This window comes from Mauremys mutica, chromosome 5, assembly GCF_020497125.1.
Source record: "Mauremys mutica isolate MM-2020 ecotype Southern chromosome 5, ASM2049712v1, whole genome shotgun sequence".
Lineage (NCBI taxonomy): Eukaryota > Metazoa > Chordata > Testudines > Geoemydidae > Mauremys > Mauremys mutica.
In genome coordinates this window covers 108,563,567-108,575,736 of record NC_059076.1, presented here as the reverse complement: position 1 = coordinate 108,575,736, position 12,170 = coordinate 108,563,567, and the positions used below count along the sequence as shown (strand labels likewise).

Genomic DNA, 12,170 nt, shown 5'->3' with positions numbered 1-12,170 from the left:
ATCGAATTACCTACCGTCCTCATGGCGCGGGATCGACGTCTGCAGCTCCCCATGTCGACTCCGCTACCGCCATTCGGGTTGGTGGAGTTCCGGAGTTGACAGGAGCTCATTCGGGGATTGATATATCGCATCTAGATGATATGGCGGGTAGTGAAGACGTAGCCAGAGAGCGAGAGGGACAGAATGTCTCTCTCACAAGCCCACCACACTTCCCCCAATGATTTACATCTCTACTGGCTACTCCAGGTGCCCAAACTGACCTGCCTACACTGCCAGGGAGAAGTGCATGACTGCTCCTGCAACTTCCCCATTAGAAGTCATTTTTCAGAAGGGAAACATAGAAATCTGCAGGCGACACGAATTCTGCACATGCACAGTGACACAAAATTCCCCCAGGAGTACATTACACTGTGGCAGGATGGGATGTAACAAAGGGTTTTAAATCATGAGCTGCTCCATTAGTTGGAAAGAGGGGACACTAAAAATGTGGAAAATGAAGGGTACTGAGATTATGGCTGATGTAAACGTACCACACATTTTCTTTTACAGGTGTAAGAAGTTATACAAAGGTGACACCTCTCCCCTCAGCCGCCTACAACGCAAACGCCTCAGGAATCATTCGTGTTCCCCTCTTTCCTGGGCGCCTGCCTGCCTGCCTGTCCGCACAGCGCGGCTTTCGAGGCCCCCCCGTTCCACCACGTGCTCGTCCAAAGCCCGGCCCGCTGCGCGCCGCCGGAGCCCCGGGATCAGCCTGCTGCGCGATCTGCAGCGTCGCTGCCGCGACCCCGCGCCGCCCGGAGCCCTGGCAGGCGGCCGGCCCCGCCGCCCGAGCGCGCCGCCCGGCTCTCGGACGCAGAACGGGGCGCTCTGGGCGAGCCGCCCGGTGACAGCGGGGACGGGGCCGCCGCCTCCGGGAGGGGGCGTGGCTTAGCTCTCGCCCAGGCCCGAGAACCCACGTGACCCAAGCTGCTTCCCGGGAGCCCCTGCGCTTGCCCCGGAAGCGGAAGTGTGCGAACTGGGAGGTGAGAGGGTAGGGAGCGCAAGGGCCGCTAGCGCGCCGGGTTTTCGCCTCGTCCTTTGCCGGCCATGGCGCGGATCTCCCGCACGCTGCTCATCTTCGGTGGGTTCGTGGCTGTGGTGGGGGCGGCGTTTTACCCCATCTACTTCCGGCCGCTGCTGCAGGTGGAGCAATACAGTGAGTACGGCCCCCCCCCCCCCGCCGAGCCGCGCGTGACCCCGCTGGGGGCGGGCAGCGCAGTGACCCCACCTCCACCGAGCCTCGCGTGACCCCGCTGGGGGCGGGCAGCGCAGTGACCCCCCCCCGCCGAGCCTCGCGTGATCCCGCTGGGGGCGGGCAGCGTAGTGACCCCCCCCCCCCGCCGAGCCTCGCGTGACGTGACCTCGCGGGGGGCGGGCAGCGCAGTGACCCCCCCCCCGCCGAGCCTCGCGTAACGTGATCCCGCTGGGGGCGGGCAGCGCAGTGACCCCCCCCGCCGAGCCTCGCGTGACGTGATCCCCGCTCTCCGCGCCCCTCTGCTGCTGCTTCTCCCCCGTACGCCCCCGCTTTCCGTCCATCACTCTGGCGGGCCCTTCCGCCAGGCTGTGCCCCTCACCCTGAGCGGCTGAGCCCGTGGACCCACCCCCGTGACCCCTGTCATCCCGGGACCGCCACGGGCCCCAGTGAGCAACATCCCTTTCGGGCATGCCCCACCCAGCTCCCCTCCCTGGATAATCCCTAGGACTCATCCTCTTGCCCCTCACAACACCCCCTCTATGCCGTACAGCAAGTGCTTCATTTACCCTGTGAGTTATCCCTTCCTGACTCTCCTGATCACGAGTTATTTCCCCCACCTGTGTTAACCTCATCCTCTTGGCTGTCGCAGGGATTCAGATTTTCCTTGGTATTTTTAGCCAGCCTATAAATATCTACATATCATGTTGACGTTCTGACAGAGCACCATTACTCCCTCTCAGAATAAATGTCCCTAACCTGACAACTGACACCTCCTTGCTGTCATCTGTTCTATATTTTCAGTAACCACTTAGCAAGAAACATCCGGGAGAGGCGTTCTCTTCTTTCAAATGAAGTGCTTTGAAGAAAAAGGTTTCATGGTGATGGTTTCCATGGGTGGTTATTGTGGCTGTATTCAGTTAGCTTGGCAGTTCATCTCTAATTTACCTACCGTCATGATGGATACAGGATGGTTTAGCATCACTAATCCTAGCATCATCACCCCCAAAGAATTCTGTCCATGCTGCGTACTGAATGGTCTTGTGGAAATACTGTTCTTTAAGACATCTGACTTTAGCAGTAGAGTAGTGATTTTTTTTTTCACCTTTTACATTGTAAACTGTAGAGTGAGCATGGGTTTCATATCCATAACACTTGCTAGTTTGCTTTCAAGAACCTCCTATGGTGTCTGGAATATATTTTTTGCAACAAACTCACTTAACACAAACTAATATTTTCACTATTTTTCCCCTATTTCTCGTCTCTATCTCAGATAAAGATGACTTGTTGCAGATCAGGGAATAAACGTTCCTAATATATACTACTTGTTGTTTCACACCGTGTAAAACAGCCAATCTTTGCTATAGAAATATTTTTTAATAACCCCTTCTTTTATTATTTGCTTGCAATATCCCATTGTTATAGAAAAGGGAGCTGAGGCAAACCTTTTACAGTGGAAAATAGAACCATATTAAACAACTCGAAACTATCACTCAAAATAGGCTTATCAATGATCCACTACACAGTATATGTGTGCATGTGTGTATATGTACAATATAGGAGGCAGTATGGACTGATGACCTGAGCATAGCTGGAATCCAGAAACTCTAGATTTTGAATCCTGGCTGCATTGCTGTGTTCCATTTTCTACTGTGAACAAAAATAAGGCAGGGGAAGATACAGGAACACTTGTTGTACCTCCAGTACCTAAAAGGCCTTTATTTGAAAAAAGCCTAAACTTCAAGTTGATGATTTCCCATTACTTAAATATCTCACATCCATGCAGTTGTAATTACTTTTTCAAGCTCCCAAAATGTACTGTCCCTTCACAGAAACAACTACGGATATGGACCTATCCCTAAAGAGTCTGAGTTTGATGTGACAGTGTGTGGGGGAATCAAGAGAAGGGGAAAGGAAAGGTTAATTATGACAATAATTATGTACAGTTATGTGGACCAGTGAGGCATGAACACATCTTGAAATCTGTTAAAAAAAAATATTTTCTACCTTCCGCTCAGTTCTGATAAATATTGCAGAAGTGAGTTTTAAGGAGTCATTTGAATGAGGCAGAAGAGAACATTCCAAGCTTGAGGGATGCATAAAGCTTCCCATAAGTATACCATATATGTAACTTGTATATAGTGTGAATTTAAGAGCTACCTTAGTCACTAGTCATGCTTTCTTGAGTGACTAGATTGAGGTAGGCAACCTGTGGCACGCGTGCCAAAGGCGGCACGTGAGCTGGTTTTCAGTGGCACTCTCACTGCCTGGGCCTGGCCACCTGTCGGGGTGGGGGGGTGGGAGGGGACTCTGCATTTTAATTTAATTTTAAATGAAGCTTCTTAAACATTTTAAAAACCTTATTTACTTTACATACAACAATAGTTTAGTTATATATTATAGACTCATAGAAAGAGACCTTCTAAAAATGTTAAAATGTATTACTGGCATGCAAAATCTTAAATTAGAGTGAATAAATGAAGACTTGGCACACCACTTCTGAAAGGTTGCTGACCCCTGGACTAGAATGTCGTGAACATTGCCTTGAATGCTAGTCTAAACTACATTCTCTTTTTTTTTTCTTTGTTTTTCACGGTTAACTGTCTAGGATATGCTACTTTTCTAATCTACTGTTTCTTTGACTCTTAAATAATATTAAACTCTTAAACTTGCCATTGTATTCTATAAACAATTTTTTAAAAATCAAATGTTTTTTATGCAAGACCTAGATGAGTCAGTGTTTTAGTGTTTTGCTGATGCAGAGCCAGCAGGGGGAGCATAAATTAACTTTCAGTTGATTCCAGAGTTTATTGTTGCTCCATTGTGTACAAAGAGCCATATAACAACTCAGATGGAAACAGAAAAAGAAAAAAGTTTGAAAAATCACAGGAGATCAAATTTAGGCACAGAAATTTTATATCAAGCTTTTAAGAGGGAACTCTTAATGGAGAACAAAGGATCTAATCTCTAAAATTTATATCTCCATTTTAACACAAACTTTATTGTGATTCATCTATTGAAAGAATTTGAAAATATTTCTGAATTGTAAAAGAGAAAGTGAAATATTAATTTCATGGCCACCTCAGAGGGACTTTGATTTTATTTCAATTTTGCTAATTGGTAAGCACCTACAGTCTATTAGAGAAGCTCCACTTCCTCAAACTGAAGCTTTCCACCAAAATACACTCTTCTCTATACCCTGTTCCTCCTTACAATGCAGTTTAAATATAGATTACATACAAAACACTATGCTAAAAGAACATCATTAAGGTTACAAAGTCAAGCACTCAAAAGTTTGGAAATTCCATAATTAAGGTTGCCTGTGCAATCTTAATTCACTCCCCCTTGTCAATAGACTGTATCAAGATGTATATCTCCCAGCTCCTCATCTGATCCTAGTGAATTTCCCTCCCCTCTCCCCTCACAGCTCCTAGTCCCAGCCTGCTTCTTCCACAGGTCTGTCTCATTAGAGCCTGAGGCAGACTCCTGGAAGGGAAATTTTCAACCCAAATGGTTAAAGTTAAAAGCTATTGCAAACAAGTTCTTCTGTTGGGAAGTGTCATGGAAACTTAATGATGTTTAGTTCTATCAGCCCTGTCTATAAGAAGATACATTATTATAATATCATATTACAGTAGTCTAACCACACTCCCAAAATGTGCTAACCACACTCCCATTTTGTAAAAATGGCCATACTGGGTTAGACCAATGTTCCATCTAGCCCAGTATCTTGTTTTCCAACAGTGACCAGTGCCAGGTGCTTCAGAGGGAATGAACAGAACAGGGCAATTATCGAGTTATCCATCCCATTGTCCAGTCCCAGCTCCTGGCATTTGGATGTTTAGAGACATTTGGAGTATGGGGTTGTGTCCAGATCATCTTGGCTAAGAGCTATCAATGGATCTATCTGTATGAGAATATCAGATTCCTTTTTGAACCCAGTTATACTTTTGGCCTTCACAAGATCCCATGGCAATGAATTTCACAGGTTGACTATGTGCTGTGTGAAGAAGTACTTCCTTTTTGTTTTAAACTCCTCTGCCTATTAATTTCATTGGGTGACCCCTGGTTCTTGAGTTATGTGAAGGGATAAATAACACTTCACACCATTCATGATTTTATAGACCTCTATCATATTCTCCCTTTAGTAGTCTCTTTTCTAAGGTGAACAGTTCCAGTCTTTTTTTAATCTCACCTCATATGGAAGTTGTTCCATACACCTATCATTTTTGTTGCCCTTTTCTGTACCATTTACAATTCTAACATCTTTTGTGAGATGGGGCGACCAGATCTGCAGGCAGTATTCAAGGTGTGGGTGTACCATGTATTTATATAGTGGCATTATGATATTTTCTGTTTTATTATCTATCCCTTTTCTGGTGGTGTCTAACATTCTATTAGCTTTCCACTGCACATTGAACGGATGTTTTCAGAAAACTATCCACAATTACTCCCAAGATCACCCTCTTGAGTGATACAAAATGATGGGATCTAAATTAGTTATGTATAGTTTTTCCAGTGTGCATTATTTTGCACTTATCAGTGTTGGATTTTATCTGCCATTAAGGTGTTGTGTACCCTAAAATCACCTTTTGGCGATAGCTGACACTATATTATAGAAACACAGGTACTCCTTCCTTTCACATTATCTCTTTTTGGTTTGGTTATATATCCAAAAATTATCTTGCTGTTTATTGGTCTAAGATGCAAGCTTTCATCCTGTGTGATTATTATATTTTTGCTGAGAAGACTGCTGTTCACCAGCATTTCAGACTATCACATGCAGATTTTTTTTTGGCTGGCTTTCTGATTCATAGCACTTTGTTAGCTACGGTGTTTCTTTTCTGTATGATTTTACTGTTTGTTGTGTTTACCAGGGAAGGACCAGGCAACAAATCGATCTGGTATTATTCAAGAGGATATTCAGCCTCCAGGTATATCCAGTTTGTATTTCTGAGTTTATGCATTTAATAAAACACTCATTGAATACTATAATTTCAGCATTTAAATAGACTTTAAAAGCAAGTATGTTAAATTAAATACTCTGCCCATTTACTTATTCAGTGTTCTTATAAAACAAATTAAAGCTTGTAATATGTGACTTAATGCTAAACAGTTTTCTCAGGCATCGTCTGTGATGGGATCACAGAGGTGCAGCTTGGGACTGTGGGACCACTGTGCCCCCTTAACTTTCCAGCCTGGGCTGTCTCTCACAATGCTTTGCTAGTTACAAGCAGCAAACCCCTCCTGGCACTGTTATCTCTCAGCACAACTGCATGTGGAGCCCGACACCCAGCTAGATTGCATGAATGCTCCCAGAGCCACTCATGAATCACACAGAGAAAGGCACCAGCCAAATCTTCCCAGCCTTGTACCTCAGAAATATATTATCTTGCACTGCTCAAGACGAGCAGTGCAAGTTTATTAATTGGTTCACCACTTAATCAATGGAAGGTGGATATACACCAGCCTTTGTGAACCTGAGCAGATTTACCAAACACGTCAGGCAAACTCACTGATAAAGATAAACTGTAAAACAAGTTTTATTGATTACAAAAAGTCAGAGTGGTTACCAAAAGAAAAGATAAGCACGCACTCTAAACTCTCAACCCTATTAGACTGGGCAACATCTAGATTAAACAGTTTTTTCTCGCCCCACTGGATATTGCAGATCATAGTACGCAGGTTTCACCCTTGAAACCTGGGCCAGTCTCCTCTGTTGGAGTGTCCTGGTTGCTTGCAGCATAGGTTGGGGGAGGAGCAAAGGCAAAGCATGGGGCAGGGGCGGCTCCAGGCCCCAGCTTGGGGCGGCATGCCGCGGGGGGCGCTTTGCCGGTCGCCTGGAGGGCGGCAGGCAGGGCTCCGGTGTGCCTGCGGAGGGTCCACCGGAGCCGCGGGACCAGCGACCGGCAGAGCGCCCCCCGTGGCATGCCGCCGTGCTTGGGGTGGCAAAATGTCTAGAGCCGCCCCTGGCATGGGGCCCCGGTGTTCGGTTTTATACACTTATTCCATCCATGTGTTTGGAGAACATAAGTTAAGGCATGTCTGGTGGGCATTGCTGAGTCACCACTAAGCAAGGTTGATCAGCTCCCCTGGTGAGGCCTTGTGCAAGTAAGTCATTGAATTGTAACTCCCTTGCAGGACAATACCTGTTGATGATTACAGGGCGCTCCTGTAGAGTGTCACATTGTCGTTGCACAGAAATTTCACCAATTTAACTAACTTGGTCTTGAAATTGATTTAGTTAAATTAGTGCAACCCCTTTGTGTGGAGATATGTCACTTTTAAACCACTTTCAGAGCATCTATGCAGAGGGGTTGTACAGATTAAACTATAGATTTTTAAACCAATTAAAATTGATGCAGTTTCTATGTGTAGACTGGGCTTTACTGTAAAAATGTACATTTGCACTCCCCATTGCTGAATAGAAGCTCTAACCAAGAAATTATGTAGAATCCTTATTGAGGTTGCAGAAACAAACCATCCCGATGTGTCGAAAGAATAGTGAATATGGCAGGTGACCAGCTTGTCTTAACAGTGAAATCCTTGCTGATCTTAAACACAAAAAAAGAAGCTTACAAGAAGTGGAAGATTGGACAAATGACCAGGAAGGAGTATAAAAATATTGCTCAGGCATGCAGGAGTGAAATCAGGAAGGCCAAATCATACTTGGAGTTGCAGCTAGCAAGGGATATTAAGAGTAACAAGAAGTGTTTCTTCAGGTATGTTAGCAACAAGAAGAAGGTTAAGGAATGAGGGAGGCAACCTAGTGACACAGGATGTGGAAAAAGCTAATGTACTTAATGCTTTTTTTGCCTCTGTCTTCATGAACAAGGTCAGCTCCCAGACTACTGCACTGGGCAGCACAGTGTGGGGAGGAGGTGATTAGCCCTCTGTGGAGAAAGAAGTGGTTCAGGACTATTTAGAAAAGCTGGACAAGCACAAGTCCATGGGGCCGGATGCACTGCATCCTAGGGTGCTAAAGGACTTGGCGGATGTGATTGCAGAGCCATTGCCCATTATCTTTGAAAACTCATGGCGATCGCGGGAGGTCCCAAATGACCGGAAAAAGGCTTCTATAGTGCCCATCTTTAAAAAAGGGAAGGAGGAGGATCCGGGGAACTACAGGCCAGTCAGCCTCACCTCAGTCCTTGGGAAAAAATCATAGGTAACCCATTCCAGTGCTTCACTAGGAGGGTGGTGAAGCACTGGAATGGGTTACCTAGGGAGGTGGTGGAATCTTCTTCCTTAGAGGTTTTTAAGGTCAGGCTTGGCAAAGCCCTGGCTGGGATGATTTAGTTGGGGATTGGCCCTGCTTTGAGCAGGGGGTTGGACTAGATATTCTGTGAACCCTGATATTCTATGCAGGGGCGGCTCTAGGAATTGCGCCGCCCCAAGCAGGGCGGCACGCCGCGGGGGGCGCTCTGGCGGTCGCCGGTCCCGTGGCTCTGGTGGACCTCCCGCAGGCACGCCTGTGGATGCTCCACTGAAGCCGCGGGACCAACGGACCCTCTGCAGGCATGTCTGCGGGAGGTCCACCGGAGCCGTGGGACCAGCGTACCCTCCACAGGCATGCCTGCGGGAGGTCCACCGGAGCCGCCTGCCGCCCTCCCGCGGCACGCCGCCCCAAGCGCGCGCTTGGCGCGCTGCGGTCTGGAGCCGGCTCTGATTCTATGAACTGAGCCGCCTGAGCATTTATCATTTCCAGAGTCAGAAATATTTTGTTGATAACTACTGTTATAATTTCCAGCTAGCTTCTATGGCTTGCTGTGCCAGTCAAAGAGATTCGTGCTGATAGCCCTTATATTTACTTTGCCTGTGGGAGGGTTAAAGTATTAGTTAAAGGTTGGCCATTTGTTGTTGCAGACAAGAGGCTATTTGTGTTTCTGAAATAGGCCATATCTATTAAGCTGTATTACAGGATTATTTGTTTCAATTTTTTTATAAAAGTCCAAAATCAACTGCAGGGAAATACTCCTGTATATGGTATCAGTGAGACCATTACTTCAATATTGTATCCACTGTATCCACACTTCAGATAGGATGTTGAAAAATTAAATAGGGTTCAGAAAAGAACTACAAGAATGAGTTGAGGTCTGGAAGACATGCCTTATGGATTGAGACTAAAGAAGCTCAGTCTATTTATCCAAAAGAAGGTTAAGCAGTGACTTGATCACTGTCTACAATGTCTGATAATAGACAGCTCTATAATCTAGTGGAAAAAGACATAACAGATGGAAGCTAGATAAATTCAGACTAAAAATAAGGTGCAGTTTTTTAACACGGAGTAATTAACCATTGGAACAACTTACCTAGATTCTTCATCACTTGAATTCTTTAAATCAAGGCTTGGATTCGTTCTAAATGATATGCTATAGGTCAAACAGAAGTTATGGGCTTGATTCAGAAATTACTGTGTGCGGTTCTTTGACCTATTATGCAGGTCAGACGATAATTATAGTTGTCCTTTTGGCCTATAAAAATCTATAAACTCTTGATGGTGTTTGTTTTTTTTTTAATTTGATTTGTAGGGTTAAAAGTGTGGTCTGATCCATTTGGAAGGAAATAACGTTATCTGTGTACATCACAAGGTGTGTCTGAAGATGGATATGTTCAAAGCAACTGTTTTGACTCATACACTAATGAGTGTATTGTTCAGGTGTTGCTGGAGAAGGATTCTCAGTATGGTGGTTTAGGTCGTCACTTCAATGAATGCTGCTGATTCTGAAGATTAATACTAAATTTTTCTTTAGAGTTCTGTAGCTACTGGAACAAAATGGACTGACACTGAGGTGGCTGAATGATTTTCGAGTTTCGAGCCGAAACACTTTTTCATACGTTTGAGGGAAGAGAAGAGAACTTGCTATTGGGGTTAATCTATAGCCACTTATAGAATAAATCGGATCAGAATAAATTATGCAGATCATTGTAGTTTACTCCACTGTTTGATTATTCCTTTTTGAGTTTATAAATACAGATGAAAGACATAGTACGGTATATGCAAGATGAGTGAACAATGCAGAAAGAATGTAATGTGATATAACTGTAAATCTGTAAACAATATTAAAATCATGTTTTTATTAAAACTGGTGTACATTTTCTCCATTTCATTGTTTATTTTGACCTAATTTCCACTTTTTGTGGGACTCTTTTGATTTTTAGATCATTGAAGATCTCCTGGTTAAGCCAGGGTGATCTCTTTCCATACTTCATATCTTTCCTACACAGTAGGATAGTTTGCTCTTGTGCCTTTAATAATGTCTCTTTGAAAAACTGCTAACTGTCTTCAGTTGTTTTTCCCCTTAGACTTGCTTCCCATGGGATCTTACGTACCAACTCTGTGAGTTTGCTAAAGTCTGCCTTCTTGAAATCCATTGTCTTTATTTTGCTGTTCTCCCTCCTACCATTCCTTAGAATCATGAACTCTATCATTTCATGACCACTTTCACCCAAGCTGCCTTCCACTTTCAAACTCTCAACCAGCACCCTCCTAAGTCTGGATTTGCTCTGAAGCTCCTAGCATAACCTAGTCCTTGGAGGCCTGTCACTGGTTACCTGTGGGCTGCACCACTGCCAAGGTTACATGCTAAAAGGTTACTTGCTGTGAGTCCGAGGCCTGACATGCCCTATCCCTTATACCAGGACTTGTGAGGTGGTCCTCAGAAAGCAGCCTTATGGTTGTCTTCACGAGTTCCTGTGCTGGGGGAATCCTCTGGCCAAATCTGGGGCTTTTAGAGCTCCTGTATGCTGCTCTGGTGGTCTTATTCATGTACAGGAGCTGGGATCAGGCTTTCACCTCACATATGAATCAGTGTTGCTGACAGCAGCTTTGCTGTATTACGTGGCACTGTCACTATGCTGCTATTTGAGTCTTGGGTAGAAAACCAAGAATCTAGTTTAATAAACTTGAGGTTGGAAAACTTCACACCAATTCAGGTATGTTTCTCAACAAAGTAAGATTGAGAAAGTGTGGAGGAGGAAGTTGGTTCTACCTCATACAAAAGTCGTATTGATCTATTTAAAGAAACAATTCCAATCAAGTTGCTTCTGTTTAAAAACTGAACTAAAATACTTCTTGGCTATATTTATTGTTCATAGTTTTAATCACTCACAGAGTAAATGTGTAGGTTTAAACATGGATGCATGCACTGTAGAACAAAATATTTGGAAACCATTTCTGAAGGACAGCATTTCTTCTGCAAGTGCTGACATCAAAAACAGGGTAAAGAATATGCAGTATTTCCACCTGTTACGTGGTTATTAAATCACTAACCCTTACAGGATAAATGATGTGTGGGTCAGAGAGTTATGTAAAACTGTGAAAGAGCTGATTGAATTACATGATCTGTAGTTGAGAGACATAGGTTGTAGTCCTGGCTGTGCCACCGATCTAGTTTGTGGTGGTGGGCAACTCCCTTATCTCCTGATCAGACCTGGAAATCCATGAGTTCATATGCCCACACTCATGTGGGGCTATGGTGTCTGTGCTAGCATAAGATGATGCAAAATCTGAGTCTTTTACCTCCGTTTTCCTGTGAAAATTGGTTAAGGAGCATTTTGAAAGTGGACAAGGTTTTATAAATAATGTTTTAAATTTAAGATTACGTATCCATTGTTTTTGACTTTGAAGATCTTAAACAGTTATTGATATCCTTTTAAAAAAAAAAACAACTTCAGCTTATGTGTAAGTTAACAAGCAGAATATACAAATAGGAAACAATGAGATTTTGTATTTAGTTTGTATGTTAAGTTTGCCCTGATGTATACAGTCTTCATTTTCTACTGGAATTAGTTTCAACTCACGAATGTAGATTTGTATAATAAACATATAGCACTGGACACATCATAGAAGATGTTGGTGATCTGATATACGTCATATGCATATGTTTGTTAAGAAAGAATGAACATATCTCCCCCCCAGGGTTTGCCGATACTTTTG

The 12,170-nt window shown here is 44.1% G+C and overlaps 1 protein-coding gene across 1 annotated transcript; it reads left to right on the top strand.

The window, feature by feature from the left end:
- Window positions 1-806: 806 nt before the first annotated feature.
- On the top strand, window positions 807-10,317 carry SMIM20 (small integral membrane protein 20). Its single transcript, XM_045019850.1, has 3 exons — window positions 807-1,195; window positions 6,109-6,165; window positions 9,763-10,317. Exons 1-3 carry the CDS (start codon window positions 1,087-1,089, stop codon window positions 9,798-9,800), a joined length of 204 nt encoding a protein of 67 aa, XP_044875785.1. The 5' UTR covers window positions 807-1,086; the 3' UTR covers window positions 9,801-10,317.
- The last annotated feature ends 1,853 nt before the right edge of the window (window positions 10,318-12,170 follow it).

Coding starts and splice junctions, on each gene's coding strand:
- SMIM20 (XM_045019850.1), top strand. CDS start 1,087: ATGGCGCGGATCTCCCGCACGCTGCTCATCTTCGGTGGGTTCGTGGCT. Junction 1,196..6,108: donor GCTGCAGGTGGAGCAATACA/GTGAGTACGGCC, acceptor TGTGTTTACCAG/GGAAGGACCAGGCAACAAAT. Junction 6,166..9,762: donor AGAGGATATTCAGCCTCCAG/GTATATCCAGTT, acceptor TTTGATTTGTAG/GGTTAAAAGTGTGGTCTGAT.